Source organism: Chaetodon trifascialis, chromosome 6 (genome assembly GCF_039877785.1).
Source record: "Chaetodon trifascialis isolate fChaTrf1 chromosome 6, fChaTrf1.hap1, whole genome shotgun sequence".
NCBI lineage: Eukaryota > Metazoa > Chordata > Actinopteri > Chaetodontiformes > Chaetodontidae > Chaetodon > Chaetodon trifascialis.
The window spans coordinates 6,501,341-6,528,537 of NC_092061.1; the positions used below are offsets into that span (position 1 = coordinate 6,501,341).

The following is a 27,197-nucleotide window of genomic DNA, read 5'->3' on the forward strand; positions in this document are numbered from 1 at the left end:
CCTCTCCTGCAGAGAACATATAATCATTGTCCTATATGTGTTGTGGCATAATGATTTAACTATGATGTGTTTCTCTAAATGTGTTCACTTATTGGGGTGCATCATGAAATTAAATGTAGTGTTTTTCTCTGTCCCTTCCCTTATTCAGACTGGCAGGTACTTGACCTCTTGCACTTCGACTGAATGTCTGACAGGTGTTAAAATCATACACTGAGGCTGTCCATACAAAATGTTGTTGAACATAGCACAGCTCCACACAGACGAGCACTTCAAACAAACTATGAGTGGTTGCTTCTCTTCATATCACAGAGAATAGGAGAAATTGATTGGAACTGGGAGGCTTAGGACTGGATTTTCCTCAACCATAATATTTTTTCTTTAACAACTGCAGCTTAAATTTAGATTTTTTTCTGGCTTTGTTTTTTATTTCTTTGTCCAAATCCTATCGAGTGGTGCTTCAGGTTTTTCCTTGAGTAAAAAGTTGATATTGTTGTGGGGAGGGAGAAAGGACTTTTTTCATGTGTGCAGGAATGTAGATTTCTTCCCCCCGTGAAATCCTAATTGTGCCTTGGAGGGCTGGTAGGGTATCTCTGCTCGGCTCAGCTCAACAGGATTTGTGTCTGTGTATGTTAGAGTATGTCTCTTAGCTTGAATGCGGATATAACCCTTTCATTGCACAAGCTGCTGATTTTTCATTTTTGCCGATAGGCTGATCCTGTGCATCCGTAGCTTTTTGTGGAAGACATTGAAAGTTTTTGTTTAGGAAGCTTCCATATTTAATGTTTTTCTCCTTAAATATTTGATATTTGTTACGAGTTAATGCAGATAACATGTTGACCTCTTTCTGTGGATCAGCCGTATTTGAAAAATAAGCTCTTGAGAACAGGTCTTGTCAATAGTGTATGGTCAGGTTGAGAATATATCTCAGGTCAAAACTACGTCTGTCCCATGTGCTTCTTGAATTATTGCTGTGCATTTATCTATGCAAATCCAGGATAAGATCCTATCTGCCTGCAGCGACATATCCCCCTGGATTTGGTCTATGTGAGTTAGGCAGGTTATGGTTGACAGTCAAAAAGGAATTGCAACAACATATATGGGAAGATTATTGCTGTAGTCATTAATTGTTGCTTGAAAGGGGATTAGGATTAGCAGTCCTATAGAACACTCTAACACCTGGCCTTCCTCATATCTAACAATGTGACTTCAGTTTTCCTTATTTCAGTATCAGTTCAAGTTGGCAAAATAAAAAAGGCTGATTTATTCAAATGAATCATCAACGCTGGAAATGATTCAATATGTGCCACATTCAGATGGGTGATATATTATTCCCTTGGGGAGAGGCAAAGATGGAGCTGTGGAGCTGTTTCATTTGTGCTGTCTTTATCAGTGTGTCAGGCAGAGAGGCTGAGCTTGTTCTCTATGAATGGACGAGCCCTTGAACCATAAACCTGTACCTCCTCTGATAACAGTTTTTGCATTGTGATATAAGTGCCATTCTCTGTGATGTCCTCTCTGACAGCGCTAAATATATCAACATACACAAAATGATCTGTCAGACGAATCATTTTATTTCAACCAGTTCTCCAAAACTAAGGATTTTCAGTGCTGCATGCGCAGTGTGTGTTTTTAAAGACATATTGTGGATTTTGTAAAGGATTCAAAGCAAAGCACAGTATTGTGGCTGCATTTCACCAAGCTTTGCTATTCATGCTCTTAATGTTTTGCCCGTAGCTGAACATTTTTACTGTACCTCTTTTTTGTCCTCCATACCATGTGCTGTATTTCGTTTAATGCTATTTCTGCTGCTGGGACCTCTGACTGCTCTGACGTCTGAGATTGCCACATCTTCTAAGGTGATAAGAATGCTCCCTGAATTACTCAGAGCCCGTGTGATGACATGGCCCTGATTGTCAGACGGGTGGGCTGGTGACACTGGAACACAGACGGTGCTTGTCTGTTTGAAATATTCTGTTTCAAGCTTCCAAGCCCTGGGCAGTCCTCTCTCCCAGTCTCCCAACACCCAGCATCGCCCACTGAAACAAGACTCTTCCATACTGGAAAATCTGGCCCTGTCAACTGGCAGTCTTGACTAGGTTCAGCCCACACGCCAAGCACCCCCCACCACCACTTCCACCCCTTAATAGGCACTAGAGTTTGCCACCCCATGTAGATGCCTTTTGGTCGCCATCCATGGATGGCGTCAATAGCATCTTCCTACACAACAGTGACTGAACGGAGGGCACAAGAAAATGTGGGAATAATTTACACTTTCTCACTGTACTACCATCAGAAACCATAATTAATCATGATAGAAAAAATGTGGAAGCCATCTTGGCTGGTGAAACACACAGTGCCTGTGAACAGGCCTGACACCTTTAACAGCTCTGATGGCCAAATAGGAATGGGTGTCAGAGTGCTTACAACTAAGCTCCCTTCATGGCAGCATGCATCCCATCGTCTTCAGAATTGTGTCGGCTGTGTGATGATTCTAAGTGGACCTGTTGTAAGCCTTTCATATATTTCATTTAAATAAAGTCTTGGGTCCTTAAAAATGTGTCTCAAAATAGATGCAACAATAGCAGTTATTCTCCTATTAAAATAAACAAGACTGATCATTTTGCTCAAGCTATCACCCTTCTCATTCCAAATAATAAAATGGAACAGTTGGTTTCCATAAGAACGAAATAGCTGCCAAAATACAATCTGATGGCCCAGATAATTTTAATTTTTAGAACACATGTTAAATATGAGCTTTATCGCGCCCCAGTAGCTCACCTGGAAGAGGACGGTCCAAGTCCCAGGTTCAGTTCCAGCCTGAGGCCCTTTGCTGCATGTCATCCCCTCTCTCTCTCTCTCTCTCTCTCTCTCTCTCTCTCTCTCTCTCTCTCTCTCTCTCTCTCTCTCTCTCTCTCTCCTGCCTTTCCCACCTCTCTCCAGCTGTCACTGTCACAAAAATAAAGCACAAATGGGAAGAAAAACGGCTTTAGGTATATATATATATGAGCTTTAGGTGTTTACAGCTTTGAAATTTCATGTCATGCCCCGTATAAACTCGCTCTTTTCAGTCGCACATATAGTACAATAACAAAACATCCTCTAATCCCAGTAGATCTTTATTGCTTTCCTCTCTTTTTCTCCAAATTCCCCTTAGTACTTTTAGAATCAAAATAGTTGATTTAGATTCCCAAATCCTGGTGAAGTAATTAGAATGTGCTCACCATTAACTTTTATAGGCTGCACTTGGTGGTAAAATAGCAGATCTATGTTTTTCAGTGTGTGACATGCTTGACAGACTAATTATGGATATGAGTCCAGTGCTGTAATTTGCCCTGTTTGACTGTGTTGTGTTCTCAGCAGCCAAACTACATGACAAAAATATTTCCCTCTTGCCTCATTTAGCACGGGCTGGATCTGAGGCTCATATCCCAGCGCCTGGCTGCATGTTACTTCAGAGTACCTGTTAGTGGTAGTTACTGTGTTTGAGCATGTGCATTTGCAGAAATGCTTTCATGGCAGTGAGTAGGTGTATGTGTGTAAAGCCACAACTAGAAAGTGTTGAAAGCCTCAGCTAGCAAGATCGCATCCAGGGTGACTAATAAGCTTAACATGAGCACGGCTGTGTTCGCAAGCATGGTGCAGTGAAAGAAGTCTTCACTGTTGAGAGAAATGCAGAAATGGTTCCCTAGGCTGCTACTAATTCCTTCACCCCCCTCAAGCTTCAATCAGACTGTGAACCATCTTACTGTTAGCTGTGGCTTCATGGCAGTTCCAAACTGCAATATGAAAGTACAAGGCTTTATAAACAGAGTTCAGGACAGACTGCATTCAGACGTTTTATCAGTGTATCAGAGAGCTGTTTATTTGTGGTTTTAGAGGCCAAAACGAATGTGTGTGTCAAGAAACTGCTACTGGCACACAGACAGACGACATTTATATTGAATGTGCAGAATCTATAGGCTAATACAATATTGCCTGGTCTCGTCTTACCTTCCGTCATGTGTTAATTTGATTAAAATGTAGCATTGTAGTACATGTTTTTATGTTTAAACAGAAAAAGTGTTAATGTGATTATGTAATTATGTAAACTTGTGTTTCATATTCCGCTGCGATTCCTCTTGAACCACTGCCTCCTCATGCTGTAGCTCGCTCCTGTGTTTGGCTACCCAGCGGGGATCTAGTAGCTGTGTTGTCTTTAGGCCTAGACTATGCATTTCTATCCACATGTGACTTTCCTTTGACCATGTGGCTCCTCGAAGTGTGGATTTATAAGCCACTTCACACTCCACTCCTGTGTGGGAGGGAGGCTGAGTTAAAAATAGGCAGGTTTGGAGGTAGTGAGCAGCCCGCACTGTGTGAGGCGCTTAAGAACACACTGAGGAGTATTGGCATTCTCTTTGCATATCATTTATATGTGTCAATAATCAATCTGAATGTTAAACCAGTAGCTGTAGTACCCCAAATCGTCTTATTTGATAGTCCCAGAAGCATCAGTAGCACTGAAGTTGCACCAGAGTGGCAAGACGTTCTAAGATTGTGTGTTATGGAATTTAATAATAGATGGTACTCTGCTCTCTGCTGAAATACATCTAAAACGTCATCCGACCGCAGCTACAAAACGCCACCTTTAGCCGATTGACCTTATGTGCATGTGTGTGCTTCCCTAATATCTACATTTCTCTAATATTCTATCTTAAAGGCGCTTTTTTGGGGGGAACTTACAAGAGACTGGTTAAAATAAAGGAGGCTGTTTAGGTTGAGGCAACAAAAGCACTTTGGTTAAGGTTAGGCTTTGGAAAGCTTCAGTTAAATGTTAAAGACCGTTAACTTTCCCTACATTTAACCAAGTGCTTTGTGCGATGAATCGTAAGCTTAAACCCTTACATTTTCTGACCACTAGTAGCGCTACGTAGTAGTGTTTTTACAAATGGGTCCCTGTTTTATTTGTATAGAACATGGGACAAGATAGTGTGCATCAGTATTCCCCAAAATTCGCAGTTTTTTCCTCACCCAATTCCCCTGTGGCAGATTACTGATCTGCCCTTTATGAAGGAGGTTTTCTAATGCTGCTTGCAGTGAGAAACAATGAGGTTTCAAAGCTTCTGCAGATGAGAGGTGGGGGGCAGCTGTTATTAATGACAACAAGGACCTTCTCACCTGTAAGGTTGGTGACCTCTAGGTGAGTGCCATAGCCCCCTTCTGTCTCCATCTCATCTTTGGGTTTACGCCCCCCCAACTCTCTGGTCAGGATTCAATTACTGCCGCCTGGCTGACCCCTGACCTCCCCTCCACCAGGATGAACCTCCTTATCTGACCCTGACAGTGGTGCCACTGTTAACCCTCTGCATCACTCGCTCTTCTGCCTCTCTTACTTTATCCTTCATATAAATGTCCACACATATGTTCTACAAATTCACTTGATACTAGATTATATAATTGGCTTAATTTGAAGTCTTTTTTAATACCGTTTGGATGCAAAAACAATGAAAGGAGAGAAATTAGATTTTCTTTTTTCATCACCAGGAAAAATCCACTGCTGTTTTTTACAGTTTTTATTTTTCCGCACTTATGGATCGATCTTTCAACCTTGCTCTAAGCTGCAGTCGATGGTTGTTAAGCCATCACCGTCTCTTAATCACAACACAGATACCTGTTAATTACCGAGCGAGTTCAAGTGTTTTTGCTACTTACACAGGGATTTGAGATCGAGGCGTTGCTTTGCCCCGGGTCGGGCGGTGAGCGCAGTTGACCATTTAATGAATCATTGTGGGTTCTGCGCACAGAGGTTGAAGGAGATGAAGAACTGGGAGGATAAAGCAATGGGTATATTAATAGGCAGCTGCACGGACGACACTGTTTGGGTATTGGGTCAGGGATAAAGCCTGAACTTGTAAACTCACAGTGGGGCCTCTCCTCCCTCCCTCCCTCCCTCTCGCTAACTCACTCTCGCCCTTCGTGGTGTCATCAGTTAGCAGAGCCGGGCTCGATAGCCCAGGCAGCTCTACGAGAGCAGCGATTAGACATCTCTCTGATTCTCATCCCCAGCAGAGTTCACTCAAAGGTAAGCCAGTAGTTTACGTCCTCAGAGACACTCGTCTTCCTCTGCCTTTGTTCTTCACCGTCTTCTGTTTTGCAAATACTGTATCTGCGATGCTATTGGCATGGAGTGGGAGTTTCATGTCATCACTTGAAAATACAACAATATAAAATGTATTTTAAAAAGATTCATCTGCATTTCTGTGATATATAATCATAAAGAGCTATTGAGTTCATGTATTCAGTAAATGACTCCCCCACTCAGTCTCCATAGGTGTCACAGAAGAGAGCGCCTCCCTCTTTCCTCTCCACCGCTGACCAGCAGCCGTGACAAAGGCGCCCAGCCGGCTGCAGGGTTTATTCCAGCCGCCCGGCGTCTGAGGTGTGGTCCCAGTGGGCCGTTTTGCTGTGATCACAGCAGGCAGTGGGAGGTTAATCCCAAGAGAATGCAGGCTCAATCTCCCCCCACCTCCAGCCCACACCCTGGAGCCTCGCATCCCCTCCTGTATAATGGCCCGGTGGAGCTCTGTGGTCTGTGGTCGACACCTACCCAGATTTCACTTCTGCTCTGCGCCCTGACATTTCTATGACATTTTTAATATCCTGTAGACACATTGCAGAACATACCAGAGTGGGCAGATGACTTTTCACCTTTACAATAATCTAAATGAATTAGATTCACGAGATTAAACAAAGGAACATTAAAACAATTTACTGATGGCTTTGTGTGTCCTCCAAAATACATGAACTGTCAATCAGTGACAGATTTGATTGGCTGCAGTGTAGAAGTAAATCTGAATTTCAAATTACCATCAAGGCTCAAATGTTAAGTTTCCTCATTAGTGCTACTTATTACTACTGATAACATATTTTTGGAAAACATGTGCTGTCCAGTATCCAGTGACAAGAATTAGCCCCGTTAAAACATGTTTTGATATACATTTAGTTTGTTCGAGCGCTGATAAATTATTTCAGATGGCAGAATATGCATCTGTTTTTCCCTGGAGTCTTTCACACATATCTGTGTGTAATTAATGTGGATTTTGACAGATGGAGAAAAAAATGTCCTTGTAAGAGAGAAGGGTACATGCCACAATGTGTGAAGTGCAACCATGGAGGGAGCCTCTTGTATTATTTGCTGCCCGTGCCAGCTGGACCAGCCACATTCTTACAGGTAGAAATTCAAGCAGTAAATATGTGCAGAAATCATTGAAATTCAGTGCCCACCATAAGTAGGCCATGTTATTTGTTGTTACAGTTGGAAATGAATGTGAAATGCTCTTAATGTTGTTCTAAATTTGGCTTTGGGAAAATGAAGCTCGTCCTATACACTGTATCTCTATCCATGGTAACTTTCGTGAAATATCCAATAAAGTGCTATTCCTTTCAGTGATAATTGTGACTGGAGGTCATTTTTAATTTAAATGCTTCAAATTGCCTTTTAGTCTGTGTGTGTGTGAGTATATATATGTGTGTGTGTGCGTGCTGTTGTTTGCAACCATGTTATTTCTGAATGCATCAGGGTCTGACTTAAATATTAGTGTAACTACATTATCACAGTGTCTTTGCCTGGTAGCAAACATGTACAAATGAGGATTACAACTCTTCAGAAGGCAACAGGTCATGGTTGGTAAGCTGCCCGGGGGGGTCACTGATATAGAGTCACTTTTGACAGGCTGTGGAGGAGGCTCTATTGTTGCTGGTGTGTCTGGATGTTACCTGCAGGCACTATCGCTGAGACTACAGTATTATCCTATTATTAGGCTTAGTTGTTTACGCTTATTACTGCTTGTCAGGTAGGCAGAGAATCCTTCTGAAAATGAGCATCTGCAGAAAAATACATGACTACCTCTTTATCTCATTCAAGTACATCGGCTTACGATAATTTTCAGAGGCCTTTAAGAATGTCTTGATAGGACCCAACAAACAGAAATTTAAGGTTTATGTTTACATGCGAGCATTTGATTTGATATGAAGCTGCACCACAGACAGCGTTGTTTGGCAGTCGGTGTAAGGATGTAAGAAACGCTGCATCTGTTTTATATGTATTAAAGCCGATATCATTATGGTCTTGCTTCACTTGAAAGCACATATACAGTAAGAGGACATCGTGGATTGAAGCAGCCTCGATTAATGTCTCTGTTTGTAGAGGAAGTGAACAAAATAAAAAAAGCCCATCATATGGTCTGGCAGATTTTGGGCACAAGACCAGGGATGACAAATGTGCTCTCGCAATAATTCAATCTGCTCTCATAATTCTCTAACTTTTAGGGACAGACAGAATGAAAAATTTTCCGGCAGTTAAGCCGCCAAGTCAACGTCCAATAACTGTGATCAAGTGTTAGTTAGGATGCTTTTTCTCTCACTTTATCTATTGACAGATTGAGGGGTACAAAGATACTGGGTAAGTGGCAGAAAGTTACTGTGAATATGTTAACGAGAGGATTTGGTATCCGATCCAAAATGTTGTCATTTTATTGATGTCACAGTAATGATTTTAAGTTGAAGGAATAACAGACAGAGCTGTACTTTTGCTGTGTGTGTGTTGGTGATTAGCATGGCTGCAGAACATGTACTCGTGTCTTTTTATAACTGTTTTATTTCACGCTATTTTACAGCAATATTGTCTCATGTCATTTTAGCCCTGACAGCTGAAGTACGGCTGTGTTAAGATTATGTGTCAAGCCAACAAAAGGCAAACGCAACCTTCTGGTATGAACTGGGTTTGTCAGCTTTGTGCAGTCAACGAATCAAGTGACTGTAATAAACAAAGCCACACGTTTTACGACGACAGTAACGTTCACACTTTGCAGCATTTTTAGGTACAATAAGTTAAAGCCAAAAAGCGAAGTGAAGCATCTGTTTTTTTAGTATTTAAAGGGAGTATTGTGAGCTGCGGAGATGGCTGTCAAGCCTTGGGCAATGTGATGCACAAACAGCTCACGGCTGCATTTAGAAAGCGAAAGGGATCAGGTTCCGCTGTTACTGGAACTGCCTCTGGGCCAATCACAGCGTGTGTGGTGCTGTAGTAAAGCACTTGTATTAAAAGTAATAATATATGGATCTCCCTCATTTTGCAGAAGAAGATGTATGTTCTGGTCATGGTTGATCCTGATGCTCCAAGCCGCACCAAACCAACATCTGCTCACTGGAGGCACTGGCTGGTCGTGGACATGCAGGTACAGTAAGTCTGCAGTAACCTCTGCTCACGCTTAGAAACAGCCCTGTGTGTTTTGGTGATGGCGACACGGGCAGCATTTGTTATTGGATTAAGAACTCATATGGTACGAATTTATGAAGTAGTGTTTGATATTTTTTTTTCTTGAAAATTGTGCATTTTCATAATCTCAGGGTCTCACTTGGCATGTCTTGTGTTTACATCTGCACTGGGGCCGATCGCAAGGCTGAAAAATTATGAATGGTTTTTAAGCCTAACTTGGTGAAAAAAGGGATGCCAAGTTCAAAAAATGTTAATTTTTCATATCATGTATCTTGTGCAATAAATGCCTGTGACAAAAGTGTGGGAGTAAGTCTTTCTAAATGGCTGTGAAAGTTTGCAAGGCCCTGTCAGCAGCAATTTCCCTCCGCTGCAGAGAGCCTGGGACGTGTCAATGCAGGCGTGTGAGACTGAGATTGAGGAGAGCAGCATGCGAGGCGCACACTCTTTCTCCCATAGAGCTCCAGTCCCTCAGCTCCCCCTCCAGTGGAGAGATCTTGGCAGAGTGTCCTCCCTTCATCTGTTCCCCCAGGCAGAGCAGCTCCCCCAATGATCCACACTTCTCCATATTTTACACCCCCGAAATGGGCACGGCTCCGATCCCCTTATTTCTCTTCATATTTCACTCCTTTTTATCCATTCGTTTGTGTGTTTTCACAGTCTTGCATTCTAACGCCAAATGCGTGTTGAGTTGTTGATTGCCTCAAATATTTGGAGGTTTGCAGACATTTTATAATCCCGCGGGAACTGGGAGATCAACCCAGTAGATTAAGACTAGTGGTCTGAAAAACAGCCACACAAAGACGCTTCAGCAATGTATCGCCGCTCCGGTTTCATTTTATGAGGCGTGCTCGTACACTCAAGTTAATGCCACATTGATTCAAAGATCCAAATGTGATGTATCTGGGATATATATTTCCGTAAATCTCTCAATCTTTCAATGGGTAGAAATTCAGAATTTTGTGATTCAGCTCATCGGTGCAGCGCTTTCGAGATGATTTATGCAACCACCGCCTGGAAGAATATTTACCTCATATCACTCTCATACATTACTGATGTACAAAAAACAAGTAATTTCCACTTGATAAAATTACATTAGGCATCACCTTTGCTTTTATTTTTAAGCCCATAAAGTCTGTCTGGCCGTGTGACCAGCTGTGAATAAACAAATGTCTTTCAAGTGCTCAGACAGACCACATTCTCTCCAGCAATTCAATTTCCTGTCACTTGTGTGGGTGTTGACCTGCGTTGCCCATGTAGGGATTGGCCAATGTGACGGGATGCTTTTCTGATTGTGACTGGTGGTTGGTCAGAAGGGTTAATGAGCCTTTTGAGTGATGCCAACCCGTAGTGGGAGGTGTTTAATTGACCAGGGTGGCTAGGTGACATCACACAACCTTTGTTTTTTCAAGTGTTGATGTGCATGTGTTGGATTTTGTTACAGTGCCGTTGTGATTTTGACAGCAAAGTAGGCCAATTTATGCATTAATACACTTAAATATATATAATTCAGCCAAAAAGACGAAACTATGGAGGAAATCTGATTGAGAAGTGCTTCATTTGTTCGCTGTCAGTGTGTTTCATCTTTGTATAAGGTAAAGAGAGTGAAGTACTGTACTATAACATGTCTGGCATTTAAATTGCTCTCTCTAGCAATGTGTTTGATGGTAGATTGTTTTGTAAATCAAAGTAGTTTCTTTAGCTGAAGTCAGAGGTCATGCTTTCAAATGTCAAATGGATCAGTGTTTTTTATCCGCACTCGTCAAACAGTACGAGCCGCAGCAGCCATATTCTTTTCATATATATTCATTAGTCCAAGGTCATGCAGGCTTGCCCTAGTTTGTGGATGTTTCCATAATTAGTGTGTATTCTTTATCCACAGCTATGAAGGTAAAAGATTTCCCTTAATTCAACCGAGAGTGAAGTGAGGTCAGGCTGGACTGAGCAACGCGGCGCCGTAGATTTACGCTGATTGTTCAGGTCTCATTAGAGATGCGATGGTAGCAGAGCAAGGACGCGCCGGACTACCCCGTGTGTTGCAGACTCACCGCTCACCTTGCTTTGAGCTGCATTATGTAGCGAGCTCTTCACTTGTCAAAACACGTGCTGAGGATCTCCTCACTGTGTGTCAGCCACGCCAAAACCCTCTTGAACCACAGAGAGAGGTGTTTGAGAGCCTGATATTTGTACAGTGCGGTGCCTCACATACATGCAGCATTCATCACCAGCTACAGTGTGAAGCCTTACCTGAGGCAGAATTTAGCATTAGCCACATAATATATATATGTATGTATGTATGTATGTATGTATGTATGTATGTATGTATAATCAGGCAGATTTAATGGTCTTCCTGAGGAGAAAAGGGTTCGTTACACTTCATTTCTGGTGAGTTCTTCTGGATGGATCTTTATAAAAAAATATGAAATATATATGAATTGTGTTTTTCTTTTGTGTTTTTATGTTCTATCGAATAAGTTATGGTGTTGGCCTTTAGAAATACAGAGAGCAACTAGAGCTAGAAAGTAAGTTTCCAGGCTGCATAGTATGGGATGCTGTCATTTTATGTATCGACTGATTACTACAAAAATCATTTGGTGCATCGGACACTAACAGAGGAGATATGTGGCTTCGGGTCATTCACAGAGAGGATGAAAATGGCAAAATGCGGGACCCAGCCAGTCGATACGCTTATGTCTGTGGCAGACCCTTCATCACAGGTTAGATGATGTCACTGAGTAAATGATATGTGAACTGACTGTGCCTGTAGATCGAACCGAATCAGAAAAGAGCCTGAGTGATGGTGTGAATAAAGTTTTTACTGAGGAAAATATGGGCCAACCATAACAGACCTGTTTTCAGAGTGGAGTTTGGTTCAACAGTCTGAGCAGTTGAAAGACCACAGGGAGCAGGGGGTCTTTTAATGCTACATAAATTGAACCGACCTATCTTCTTTATGAGCATAAAAAGCATAAAGTAAAGTAGGAAGTGGGGCTGGAATAGACCTGTTTTCTCCTTTTTCTCCAGTAATAAGACCAGTTAGTACAGTTGTAATTAGCTTGCAGTTACGTCACATTAAACCAAAACAAAAGAAATACTTTTCCTGGAGATTCAGTCGGGTAGCATATGTCAGGTTTGTCTGCTTTGATGGAGGCAGACTGAAAGGACACTCATCAACCATGTAGCTTTAATTTTTTCTGTATAAGAACACCAGTCATTGATCGGCAATGACATAATTTCTAGCCTGACTGGATCTTAATAGTTAAAAAGCAGCACAGTGTTCTCATTTAAGCAATTAAATTGGCGAAGACCTTGGAATTAGCATTTTCCACCAGTCAACACAGAGGAGCTGGGTCACGATGATGTGCTGCTCTCATCTGTTTCTCCATCAACATTTACTGGACTTTGCTTTCTTGATTTGTTTGTCTTTTAGCTGTTTTCTTTTCATGCTTTTCTGCGGCAGAAAGATAATCATACGTTAGAACAAATGTCAACAAGGCAGACTTATTCTTAACATTTTGGCTTTCTGTGCAAGAAATGTTTCCCTACTATAACAGTATTTTTTGGTGGTCTATGGGTGCTGGGTGCTTGCATGTGCACAGTGCAGTAAAAAGCAAAACTAACTGACTACACGTGCACTTTACTTCATCCACTAAGCATCAACGCACGTTTAGGAATATGCAGAATAACCACCCAAGTGGCTGTGTAAGACAATCGTATTTTAATTTTCATGTCAGGTGTCAGTTTTATTCAACTGACTGTATCATTTATCACATCATTACTTTTGACTGCCAAGAACAATTTACTCCAGCAGTCAAGTGAAAGCTGTGCGCCTGGGTACCTCGTCTTCTCCCACCAGCTGTCCAGTTTCTTTTAGGACTCGCATTATTAGATGCTGTATGTGCATTTTCATTGCAACTGCCCATTTTCAATGACCCCCCGAGCTACAGAATCCGTAATTTAGAATCTTCTGCAACACTCTCTGTGTTTTACATCAATTATGGACAATTACCAAAATAACCATCAACAGATTGTTGTCTAGCTCTCGAAGTCGAATTCCAGATTGTGAGCCTCTCCCTCCCTCTCTCTGCTCTCCCAGAGTGTAAATCAATGCAGATGTTCCGGTACGGTCTCGCAGCGATAATTACTGTAACAAGCAAATCATTAGTATGTGAATAGAGGCAGCTTATATAAATACAGCACTGGGTGTTTACTTGTTAATACTTATTCTCTCATTATAGTTTTGGCGGTTTGTGAGTCAACATGATGCAATATGAACTTGCAAAAGAGTGCTTCACTTAAGGCTCTTTCCTACTCTGAGAAAAGCCAAGGTGTTCATTATCGCTGTAAAATCCCATTTAAACAGCGATATATAGCCTTAGGTTTTTATGGATTTTTTTCTTACTTTTTAGCTATGAAGTTTCTCTGCTGAGGGTTTGTCTTCATGAAAGGTGGCTGTAGTCTGAAATACTTAACTTTTTCCTCTACTGACTGTTGTAATTATTGGATTTTCTGTCTCAAATTATATTTATTTGTACACCGATTTTAGTCAATTATGCAAGTACTGTGCATATTCACGAGAAGCCAAAGCATGAAGGCTGTCAGCTTTGTTGTTTGAATCGCAGTTTTCATATCAACAAGCTACATGGGATTCGTGACCCATCATGATCTGTTCCAGCTGTGGTCAGTCAGTGTCCTATTAGGTCATTATAGTTCTTTCCAGATTCACTTCAATGAGGCCTTTGGATTGGAAGCCATCATATGTTTGTTAACTTCCTCTCCCTGGATAATTGAAAGCCAGTTGGACAGTTCAGCACATAGCATGCTGTGCTCATTATTATGGGGCACGAGGGATATGAATGCTTTAGCATCCATCTCTTTTGTAGCAGCTCCCAAAGGTGGACAGAGCCTGTGTTCACTGCTGGTCAGGCAAATACAAACAGTGAAGTATTGTGACTGTATCAGACCAGCTGGCTTTGTGTTTGTGAGTTCTGTGGCCTGCAGAGATCGTCTGCTCCACACCTCAAGATGTCCTTTAACTGCAAACTATTAGGCGTGTTAACTCCTTATTGCAGTTCATTCAAAAAGGATGATACTGGTGTTTTTTGTCTCTTTGAAACCCAAAATATATTGCTTTGTTTAAGTTGTGTGTCAAGCAGTGTAATGATATGGCTCTTTCATTAGCATTCCAACTGTTCATGTCACAGAGCAGTAAGCTATGTGACATTGTGGTTGCACAGGCAGTACTTGCAAATAAGATAAATTAGTTTATTTTTTGAATAACACCGGTAATAAAAACGATCAACGCTCCCTCTTTGTCCTGTCACAGAAACATTTCTGCATACACAATGAGTGACCAGAGTGTACAGTCTGTCTTTATTTTGAGTTACAGTCGATGTCATTTTGTAAAAAAAAAACGGTCTCAGTCACCAATCATTAGTATCTGAGCAGCAGCAAATGACAGTACTGAGTGTTGAAATTACGTTTTTAACCTCTGCAATAGCCTCAGAGTTTGTTTTAGCAAAATACCTATCCAATATTGCAAATAAACATACATAATTGCATTGTTCTTTATCCTGTAATTATCCCTGCTGTGGCATGTTATGATTTTAAGCGTTTATTTTTGACAGACAGCTGCCCCCATATGGAAGCCAAAAACAATTTCCCAAAGGCCAGGCGAACCATAGCTAGCTTCATTGTGAGAACAAAGAACCATTGGTATTATTCATAATTAAACTCTTATTGTGTACTGTGCTGAATATTTCCATTCTTGTGCGTCTCTCCTGCTCACTCTCGTTTCCCCTCTCGGTACTTTGCACCTCGTGCTGGGAACATCTGTCTGGCGTCAGAGTGGAGCCTGGCTGTGCAGATTGGAGCAGGTAGAGGAGCACATTGTAGCCCAGCTAATGATGAGAGTGTCTGCCCTCTCTCTTGGAGGAGACGCAAGCTGCTGCTTCACGCTCGCTCACTCCACTCATACGCCCAGGGAAACAGATTTCCAAACATATGCAGTATGTTTTTAATCCAGTTGAGCACTTCATTTCCCAGCAAACACAAATAACCTTACGGGACATCCATATCTTATGATAAGGGGGTGGGCGCAAAGGAATTGAACAATTTTCCTTTTTAATGTGATTTTTTTTTTTTCCCTCCAAAGTTGCTAAACATGCTCATAACCCAGGTTAACAGTTTGCTTGTTTATGGTTTCGCAAACTTTTACACAGAAATGCCTCCTGGCTCCGAGTCATGTGAAGCAACTTTATCCAATCTAAACTCCACTCGGTGCACCTGTTGTCATCCTTTGTTTAAACCTAAACTGACAGCGTAAACACATGTTCTTTGTGTGAAGTGCCTTAAAGAATTTGAACAGATTGCTGTCGATGATATATATGTGGAAAGTAAGTAAACTAAGCACCTGTCTACTGTACATGATTAAGAGTTATGCTGCAGCTTAAAGATTTTTTTTTTAGGTTTTAGAAGAGAAGAAGTCAGAGAAACAATATTGTGTTTCGTAGTGTATATTTTATATTGCGGCTTGAATTAGCTTGACCCCGATAAAGTGTACATGCAGGTCATTCATCTTTTTTCATAGCAATCCAAAACCTCCCTTGGTACAAGTCAACAATAGCCCTTAACATGGAGGCCCAGCTGGAGGTGCTTAACATTTAGAGCGGTGCTCATCCTGCTGTCAGCTACAGCCAGACAAATGTCAGAGGTGGTACTACATGGAGTTCAGCTTTTGGAAGTCATTCCCTCACTAAATCTCATCAGACTCTCCTCACAGCCTCTCAGCCAGATTAGGATGTTAGTGTTTGTTAGTTTGCCGTTTTTTTTAGCTTTAGTTTGGCTTTTTTTGGAGTGTGGCCTTTCCAAAGCTTGCACACTTTCATCATGTGTGTGTTGAAATTACGTCTGTATGTTTGTGCTGCATGGATTCGTATGCATGTTTGAAAGAGTTAAAAAGAGGTTAATAGATCATGAACCGGTGACCTGTGGGACACGGCCACTTCATACCTGCCACTGTGGCTTTTTCCCTGTGACTCTGCCACACCCGGACCCCCCCCCGGTCTTGTGCACAAACAGCCTGTAATAACACTATTGATCTTATCTTACTTGCAGCTTATTAACAAACAGGTTCTTCTTCAGTGTGGGCTGCTGCTCTCACTGTTCTCCGCCACCTAAAGGGAGAATTACATAAGAATCCTCCGCTCAATTGTCAGCTCCATCCCCCGTCCACATACAACAAACACACACACACATAGACACAGACACGCAGTACTGTAGCTGATAACCTACCAAGCCTCTTGCCATCTCTATAACAACTGACCTCCCTGCTTTGGTTGCCGTGGTGAGATGATTGAGGAGGTTTCACTGCATGAAGAACATGAGCTGCTATGGTTCCCTATCAGAAGCCGCGAATGCTGTTTGGGAATAACCATCCATAAATTAGACTTTTTCACATGTTGTCTCTTTCTAGGAACATTCCAGAGAAAGATATTTATATTACATTTCTTATTAATTTAAGGACGTAGGCCTGCTGTGTGTCAGTGTGCTACATTCATTTTTTCCCTGCACGCTGTCCTGGATGTATCACGATTACTCTAAGAAAACAAGGACAACCTGGAAAGCCCCTTTTGATCCAGTCTGTCACACTATAGCCTAGCAGGGGGAAAAAAAGAACAGATTGGACCTTCTCCATGCAAATGCAGTTTAAAAACCAGTAGCTCTGCACACATAAAGGCGCTTCTTTTAATATGTGCCCCCTTTCTTCACACCCACGACCATTGTGTATAAAATCCTGTTTTTCCTGAAAAGATTTCTAGTCGCAGCCGCAGACAATGTTCCCCCACACAAGCTGTCGTCTTTGTCATACCCCCCCCCCCCTCCACTTCAGTCAGTAAAGCAGGATCTCTGGCAGTCGGCCCCGCGCACGAATTCATGTGTTTCAGGGTACAGGTGGGGGGCTCGCTGGAGTCTGCCTACCTGTTTCCTTGCAAACTGGTCAATTTTTGACAGACGTGGATGGAACGAGCATGGAAACCAGAAGGGGGGAGAGAGGGGCGGGAAAATGAACAAATGTCAGGGTTAGTGGGGGGTTGCTGGGGCCGCGGCTGTGGAAAATGCTTCCTCTCAGGGGTGTCTCCTGATAGGGTACGGTGAAGGGGAGTGAGGCATGCTGATAAAAACAACTCACTAACAATTATGCTCACCTAAAATAGCCCTTACTTAAGTATATAGCATGCTTGCCAGTTAATTGTACACAAAAACAAAGACTTCACAAAAGACCTCCTGCAGCCAATGTATTTTCTTGTATTTTGGCATGATAATTAAGTGTGACAGCTATGAATGCAAAGTTGGCAGATATTATAGTGGCCTGTCTAACTCTACATACTGATTATTATTGTATTCCAAAAGTTATACTAAACTATAAAATTAGAAAGCTGCAGTATAGGGCAAAGAGCTATATTGTCTAATGAACAAATAATTAGAAGTGGTATGAGAGAAATCGTGTATATAAAATTGATTGCGTTCATATGGCAGAAACACGAATCCCATGATTTCATAAACAAAATGTGAAGTCTATCCATCATTGTTAGCAAAGCTTGCTCATGGAGGTTTGACAGTTATCTGTCGATGACTGTGGATAGAAATTGGAGAACAGAGCCTTATGCTTGATGAATATTAAATAATTGCTCCTATTTTTGTGAGTATTTTTGAGTACTTGACAATTACAAAAATTGTCCATTCTGTGCAGATTATAGCCCATGTCTGTTCCTAACCAAGCAACTGACTGCATGGGATTTAATGACAGCGTTCCTAATATGCTCAGAGGATAATGCTTTTCATAATGGCAAGCGAAAAGCCACCATCAATACAATGTGTTCAGTAGAAGCCAATATTTTATCCGTGTTAGACTTGAATAATTTGTGTACGATTGCTGCATTTCCTCTGAATTGTTCTCTGGATTTGTTCAACTTGTTCTTATTGATATGCTGTAGGACTAACAACCATAAAATCTACTAAGACCTCTGATCTGTACTATTGACCATTATCATAGCCAAGAGGTTTGTTACAATGTGGTATTTTTATGCTACAGTTGGTGAGAAACCTGTTTACATTCCAGGGTGCTGTATAGTTCACTTCTCTCTGCAGCTCAGTCGGATTCCAAAGCACTGTATAGATTTCTTTCAGCTGATGAAATTAAAAAGACAGCAGTGTGTGTGTGGTGTGCCTTCCAGCAACGCGATTTGCCTGTGAGTTCACGATACGGGTTGAGAGGGGAGTTCCTTTGGGGGGGATTAAATAGCTCCCTCTCTTCCTTCCCTCCTCCCCTGCCCTCCATACTTGCAGAACACAAACAGCTTGCAGGGCTGTACAGTACTTGTACAACATGTTTGCCACAGTGCTGCTCACAGGTAACAATAAGCCAAGGTCAAAGGTTAAGAGGGATTGTGGAGCTCGGATTCTTGTGTGTTCCTCTGGCAAACATTGTGCACACAGGCACAGGAAACAGTGCCCATAGTATTGCTGGGAGACAGAAAGAGTGAGAGACAGAGAGAGCGAGTTGGCTCGGCAGAGAGGGGGTATCAGAACGAGCAAGACCAGGGTCGGTTTCATGAAGATATGTTGGACTGGTCTATAAGGTTAAGACGGTCTCCGTTTTGCTCGTAGACTAGTCTCATACCAGTTAGACAGCTGCACAACAATAAAGACAGATATATTAAGCTTAAAAAGAGCTGTAACAATAACACCGGCTGACAACCTGAGACTGAAAATGACAGCACTGGTGGATTGTTCAGACCAGTCGAAATGACTTACGTTTGTGTGACCTCCTTCAGTGAGCACAAAAACTAACAGGGTGGAAGGTGTTTGAACCTGACTGCTGTTCTTGTAAGTAAGAAGGTGAAGGTGTCCTCTAACCATGAAAGCAATCTTTCCCAAGTCTGAACTTAACTGACTTGTGGAGTTTTCCCATCTGCTAGTAAGAGTTCAAATCAGGAGTGTTCAGATCCTTACCACAATGTGAAAATGCTCTATTATAAACCTCACATTCAAAATATGGCTTTTGTAAAAGTATAAAGCCATAATTAGCATTACAGTTAGTGTGAAATGGAATTTATTGTGCAGCAAGATGGCCCCATTTCACAGTTTTGTCATGTCAATGAGGACCCCAGGAAGACTAGCAACCACTTTGTGGAAGCTAATGGGGTAAAATTATATTAATGATGTTACTATAGATGCTTGCACATGCACAGTAAAAATCATTTCAGTGTTGTGGATAGTCAGGTTGGAGTTAGTTTTAACAGCTTTATACACTGCAGTTTAATAATGCAATGTAATAATGCGTCATATTTTATAAACATATTTTTTATCTGAAGAGTAACAATAACTGAAAAAAGTGAATGTACTTAGTTACATAACTACCTCATAACCACAGATGCAGCAGAGCAGAAATCTGGTCAGTTTTTAATCCACTTACGCTGATAATCCCATTCACATGCAGCCATGCATACTCGATTAACGTAATGTTGCACTTGAAAAGGTTTGCGTTATAATATTTGCTTTTCATTTGCGCATGCATCTCCACCGCAGCCTTGCAAAGTGTCCGTTAACACACAGCTAACCATAAACCAACACCAGGTTATGTGTTGCAAACTGTGGTAAAAACCCAAATTGAGACACAAAGAAGGCTTTGAAGACCCGAAAAATATCAGCGTATTCCACATGCATTAATTAGAAAATGCTCCTTTTGGAATAAAGCCTAATTCAGAATATCCAAATGGAATATGCTGTTTACATGACCTGTATCAAATCTGGAATATCCACATAATCGGAATAATAGCGAAAATGAGTGTTCATGTAAACATACTCAATGTCACAGGCTGACAAGAAATAGAGTTGTTCAAGATGCTTGGAAATTAATTTAAGAGTACATTTTTTGTTGTAAAATGTCCTTTTAATTGTAAGATTTCCTAAACTGAAGACTTAATTCACCCAAATCCAACCATATACAGAGAAATTGTCGAAAACACATTTTTGAGGAGCTGATGAACTTGGAAGTCTGTCTGAACTCTGACTGCTGGTGAGATTTAAGCCATAGTGAAAGTCTATCTTTGTGAAACCAGATCCCTTCCTCCGTCGGGCTCTTTGAATGGGAAGGAGATTATCCATTTAATCTCTTAATCATGTGCACTGTATACATAGTTGGTCCTGTGCCTGAAACCTCTGTCCTGATCAGATGTACCAAAGCCACCTTTTGCGATGATTCCCTCAAACCCACAGACTAATTCAGGTTAGCGCTGACACTGTTACACATGTTCCTCCCCAGCTGTCAGTACATTAGACCCTCGGTGCCCTGTTAAAATGAAACCCAGACCAATGGTGCATAAAATCGAATGTGGAAATATGTAGATTTTAAAGTACAGCTTTTTAAAATCCCTCATTCCCACAAATGTATTCAGAATAAAGGCAGATGTTTCATAACAGCAGGTTACTGTACATTTTTCACAGTATATGTTCCCCAAAAGTAGGAATTAATAATGAAGATGCTTTTTGGCCTGAAATTGCTATTCAAACAATTATGTACTTAGTTTCTTCCAACAAATGCATTCCACATTATTGTTTTGCCTCATAGCAAAGCACCCAAAAGACTAAAACCTTTCATTTCAGCAAAGGCCGCTATTGGTCACCGTCAATAAAAGCATAAAAGCATTTATTTCCCACGTTTGTCAAATTAACAGCATACTCCATCTCCCATAGGACTTGTAAGGTTCATTAACCTTTCTGTGAAGTGGGACAGGTTTCCAGCAGTTACCATAACCTCTGTCTCGCTCCTACCTCAATTATAATAGAAGAATTAAACATCCAGTGATTCAAAACAGTAATGCTGCCTCTTAAATCCCTTTGTACCAGCTCTCAGTTGTTAATGACTAAAGACACTGAATGAACTATAGAGTTATCAACAGATATAACCGCGGACAGAAGCATATCAAATGGCTACTCTTAACAGCAGGATTACTGACTAGGCATGTGCAGTTTTTGTTTGATGACCATGTTTTAGTGTTTGTAAAAATTATTATTCGCTTTTTAAACGCTAGCTTGCCTTTGTTTTCTGCAAATCACACAGTATTGGATTAATAGTACATACAACAGTAATTATTGAGTTGGAAAACACATCTGTGTGGAAACACTTGTGGCTGTTTATTAATCATTGCTAATTGAAGGATATTTCACCAAAAATGTCACATCTACTTGCACCATGGCCCGACATCCTTCCAAAGTCAAAAGAATAGACTGACCTTGAACTAATTAAGTGGTCAATTACACGCCTGTTGATCGCTTTTAATTTCCTAATAATTACATTAATTGTGTGGGCAAAGAGTTCGTTCTCTTGTCCACCTACTCCTTCATCCTCCACCTCTTCGTGGCACGTCTTTTTCTCCTCCTCCTCCTCCTCCTCCACGCCCAGACCCACAAGGTTTCCACACTCATTTATTTTGTGTCACCGTTCACACTTCAAAAACTATTTTAATTCTACGCCATTGACTGTTTTAATAAGCTTAATCTTCCTCTTCTCTCCCACCCCCTTTCTCTCATGTATTAATCAAAATCCAGCACGTGCCTGGATGTATCTGTTGGCATAATGCAGCTCTGTTATACCTATCAGTTTACTATCTCCATGGATTTATGGTCTTACCGCCGGAAACCGCTGTAGCCATGGAGCAGTGAGGCCTCGTGTTTGTGTGTGTGTGTCTTCTGATGCTACTTGTAGGCAAGCTCAGGCTGGGATTTTCCAGCGCCACCCCCGTCAGTGGGAAGCCCTATATGGGGACATGTCAGCGCCTTGTTTGCTTGTTGTGCTGATGAAGCTGGGGGTGGGGCGAGTGGGCAGCCTTGTTCAGGTTCCAGGATTCCCTTGAAATGAGTCAGCCAGCCCCCACTCAAACTGGCTGTTACCTTGGGAACTCAGGCTTGGGCTTCCCTCAACAGTAGTTAAGTACAGACTCATCAGCACCCATACTCACGAACACACACACAGGAGCTGTAAGGGCTTGGAAGCAGCACCCAGGTTGGATGAAATTACCTCATTAAAAGAGTCTCACTTTGTCCTGTACTCTGCCCTGTTAGGCCCAATCTGCTCTCTGAGCATCAGATGACCACCCCAACACGGCCACTTTGTTAAGGCGAATTTGTAATGTATGCAAATTAAGACTGAATAGATGAGCGTGATAATGAGTTTGGGTGGCCAGTCTCCTAAGTCAGTGATTTGAGTAATAGTATGCTTCCCTGCTAATGAGCAGGGCCAATGTAGTGTAGGTTTTGTACATCACAGTGTGTCGCGTGGTGTCACTGATGTCTGGAGTTCACTTAATAACTGGACTGTTTATGTTTCCAACTCAGTTCATTACCAAAGCCAAATGAGTTTCGTTACTAAAGCCATTAGCTTTTGTTAAGTGGGTTAATTTGTCGATGCACTGAGGCAGATCGTGGGTGACTCCCCCACTGGCTTTCACCCTGTCCTGCTGAGGCCAATCCATCCCACTAGGCTGATCACCATTAGGTTGCTCTACCAACCAGTCACCCCAGACTCAAGCCCATTAGACTCACACAGACGCATTTACCATTACTGGGGACTCCAGAGAAAATGATTGTTGGGGTTGTGTTTTATTTAACAGGGTCATTATTTTCCATTTTATTAAAAATGTAGCTGTTTATGTTGATGATTTAAAAAAATTGCATGAAAAAAATCTGTGAAAATTTAACCAATACAGTATTATTCATTTCATGTGTTAACTGATTTATTGGCATGCTTGCATTCTCTCTGTTTTGATGAGCGGTGGGAGTAACTACAACTACATCTCTGCTTGTACTTTGGAAAACATGAATAAAAACAGTAAAACATACCTTGCACATGCTGTAACTGCCATACACCTCTACCAACTGCTCAACCAAGCAAGGCTGGCATTACTCCCAGTTCATGCAGCACTGGGCTTTGCCAAGGTCTGTTTGTATGCCATCTTGTTCTATCTGAGAAGAAGAAGATTGTGACCTGCATAGGCCATACACACCAGCTTTTGAAGAGCATCGGAAAGCTTCCAGTAGAGGAATATAGAGTAGCTCGAGCTTGCAGTGCAGTTGAAAAGGTGAAGCCATCTGTTAGCTGCCCTTCCTCAGCACCTGGTTCAGTCTCTTCACACTCCACAGTTATAGAGCCATATTTATAGGTTAGATGCCTCTTTCTTCAGTGAATTTCACAGGGATGAACTGTAGGCCATTGTCTATGGTAATATAAACCATAGAGCAAAGCGCAACTCTCGGGAGCAGGTTGTGATAGACTCCGCAGAGACCCCCTATACCCTCTGTGAATGAAAATTATAGACCACCACAGGCATTGATGGTATGTTGCACCATAGGGCTCACTTTAGATGTGATCCCAGATGTGCTTCCAGGTCCTGGCTGGTGGGAAAGTGGTTCCTCACGATGGCCTCGGCATGGTGTACCACACCAGAAACAAACTTTTTGATGTCTATGTGATCCTCGTCAGCCATGACAAGAATGCATGCTTGTCTACATCGGCGGCGCAGACTACCTGCGCAGATTTTCCTCCAGTGGCTGAGCACCTGAACTGGACAGAAGTTGCTCTTTTCAGGTCTTTGAGGGCCACCTTGCAAAGCTAGGACAGAATAGGGTCCTGCTCAAAGGTGAGTTGGAAGTGGTGGAGAGAAAGATTAACTTCAAAGTGGAGAGAAGAGCATCTGCATGGTGACTACGTTAGTTGTGTCTAAGACTAAAATTATGGATGGATGAGGAGTGACATGAGAGTGAAGAAGCCTTAAAAACAATGAATCCTGAGTGGACTGTGCTGGTGCCTGATGTGGCTATAAGACTGGAAGGGCTGAACACAGGAGATACACAGTGTGGCTGTGGTGGTGAAAGCCAAAATGTCTGGATTCTTCCTGGCCACCAAATCAAGGGAAATGCATCATCTTGCTTAATTATGTCTGTTTCCATCCTCTTCTGAAGGTCAGCAGTAGCACATGTCTTTGGATGACCACGTATGCTGGGCTCGAGTAGGGACTGACTGACTGGCTTTTGTCAGTAAAGTGAAAAATCAGGTGATTAATTTTGAATGCAGAAGTGGCCAATTGCAATCTGAAACCATCCATTTCTTGTTAACTCGAGATAACTAAGTCCCCGAGTTGAGCAGTCATGTGAATTCTCTCTTCCACTTTGGGAAAAAAAATACTGTTTAACCTGTAAACGGTGAGGTTCCTTGTGAGACACAGACTTTTAATTCACAATCACCCTGCAAATGAATGGGCTGATTACTGAGGCGAAGATGAGGAGGCAGTCATAAGCACTTGGCTTGAGTGGAATAGGCGGGAGGGGGAGGGGAGGGGTGGCTGTGGCGGTACAAGTCCAGCCTCAGAAATAGAGCTGTGAACACCATCTGTCATGCTCTCTCTCCCCGTCTGTTAGCCTGACTGCAAGTAAAAGGGAGAATGCTGCTCTCAGAACTGCTTTAGAAGGACGTGGGTGCTGATTGTCGTAGGTGTGGGTTTACAGGGTGTGCAAGGGAGGGGGAGGGAAGCGGTGGATATACAAGGAGGTGCATGAGTAACCGACAAAGGGAAGCACTCACCCACACAGAGAAGGAGAAGGGTTGTTGGGCAAGTGGGTATTCCTGATGAAACCGCACCCCTGCACCCACCCACCACCTCCTCACGGACTCCTACCTATTGGGTCTTGTCAGAGGATTCCTAGCGGAAGTTATGTAGACACGTTACACAAACACACTGCTCATCTTCTCTTCTAAGGCCTGGGGGAGTTAGCAATTCGTGTGTAATGTGGAGTTTAATTTCAAAATGTTCAGCAAGTTTAGCCTGGTGATACCTGAGGCACCTGTTTTAGTTGGCCCCTTTTAGAGCTGCAGGAGGTGCAGTGGCATCCCATCAGTAGTCATTTTCAGGAATATCGTGATGAATTTTTTTTTTATTCATATCGTCTTCAACTGTGAACTGGTTCAGATTCATTGTGTGGATCATGGTAAATTAGTTGGTCTGGATCAGCCGTGATTGTGCTTCACTTGGAAGAGGGAGCCAGAATCGTTGCGCTGAGTTTTGGTGGTTGGAGCATCAGGCTATTACGTGACCCACAGAAAAAGCTCTGCTGCGTTGCTTTTTCCAGATTTTTCAGAATTATTCATTGCTCATAACGTGTAGGCAGTTCGGGATCCTTTCTGCTTTTGTCTGAGTCAGAGTGTGAAATGGAGTCAGTAAAACATGAAGGCAAGCTGGGCCACGATGAACAACAGGGAGAGGCAGGATGAAGTGTCCGTAACACCACAGCTGGACTAATATTAGTTACATCTGGTATCTGTAGATGTAACTGACTCTTACACTTAAATAGAAAATGAAGACATCTATACTGAGATACACACAATCACCAGTAACTAGTTGCTTATTAGCATGCATGTTAGTAACATGCTGGCTGTTTATTAGTCATTATAATGCCTCATTCTGAGGGTTTGGGTTAATAAGTTATGTTATTTAGATTGTATTTCAAGTACAGCAGCTTCCTTGCTTACTATCAATAAACGGTAATTATGAGGTTATTCAGGGAAAACCTTTTTGTTTTAAGGCATTAATAAGTGCTTTATAATGACTAATAAAGTGTCAATATGCTACTAATATGATGCTAATAAGCCAGTAGTTGATGGTGAATATGTGTACCTTGTTAAGTGTTACCAAATTGGTTTTTGAATGATATTTTTAACCAGTTCTTCTTATGTTAATTGTTATAATTAAAGTCCACTGTGCAGTTTCCCATGATTGCCCTCCACAGGCAGATCAGAGATCAGGGTCAGTTGTACAACAGCTTGTAGTGGCTGTCTTTTTCATGGCCCATTCACCAGGCCACATGTTTCCTGTTACTGAGTCATGAACCCTCCATTTAAAGGGTGGTGTCCCTACTCACTGCACCCCCTGCTGCCACAAATCCATCAGTGGATGCCTGGACGGTCTCCAGCAATGTCAACACAGTGCAGCAAATATTCAGCTGATCGATGATCCCCGTGACTGGATTAACAACCGTGGGGACATTTTCAAGACAACTCATTGCTTCGGTGAGTTTTAATTACAAGCCATAAATCTGTCGCTGCCAGATACTCCACTGGTGTTGCTCATATTTACTTTTCAATTTGATATAGGAGTGCATTGACAACTGAGACAAAGCATTACACCCAGTCAGATCCAGGCCTCCCCTCATTCAGTTGCCATCGTTTCTTTCCCACATCTTAGTCTCTTATCTCAGATATAAAGCTCTCCTCTTGAAAGTTTGACACACCTTTAAGCCTCAGAGGCTGTTGTGCTTTTCTGTTAAGTATATGAAATAGTCAACAGCCATTTTGACACTCTCAGTTTTTATCTCTCTATCAGTTTCTGCCTCTCCCACACGGCTCAGCGTGTGATTCACCATCACAGCTACAAGAATGGGTATTCCCCTAGCAAGAGGATGCAAATAGTCGCATTTTGTTTGACTTGATAACTCTCACATTAACTCAGTGCTCAAGGTAATCCTTTGTTTCATCAGCATGTGAATGAAATGAGTATTACTTCATGGTATCTATACATTAAATGACTGACTCATTTCTTCAAGCGCTGTCAGATGATCACCAAACCTCCATGCTGTTATCATGACTGCTGTGATAGATGACAGCTTGATGATTGTCAGGGTTTAAGGTTTGGTGTCAGGAGTTATTCATTATTTATGTCATCTCATCACAGTGATTTGTACTGATTTATATATTATTTAGATGAATTAAGTGTAGTATTCCTGTCATTGCGACAGATTTTGAACTACAAATCTTCTCTTAAACAGCAGACATTCAACTCTTGTAAATGGTACAAATATTACTTAAATGTAAATCAATCCATATTGATATTTG

The 27,197-nt window shown here is 41.9% G+C and overlaps 1 protein-coding gene across 4 annotated transcripts in view; it reads left to right on the plus strand.

The window, feature by feature from the left end:
- LOC139332886 (phosphatidylethanolamine-binding protein 4) overlaps positions 1–27,197 on the plus strand; it is a 56,097-nt gene that overhangs the window by 14,986 nt on the left and 13,914 nt on the right. For 2 of the 4 annotated variants that reach the window (XM_070965052.1, XM_070965053.1), the window contains exon 4: positions 9,117–9,215. In XM_070965052.1, coding sequence (XP_070821153.1) covers positions 9,117–9,215 — 99 coding nt within the window. Of the gene's footprint in view, positions 1–5,960; positions 6,062–6,202; positions 7,211–9,116; positions 9,216–27,197 lie in introns of those variants that run through there. The other 2 variants (XM_070965054.1, XM_070965051.1) reach the window with 2 other exon arrangements.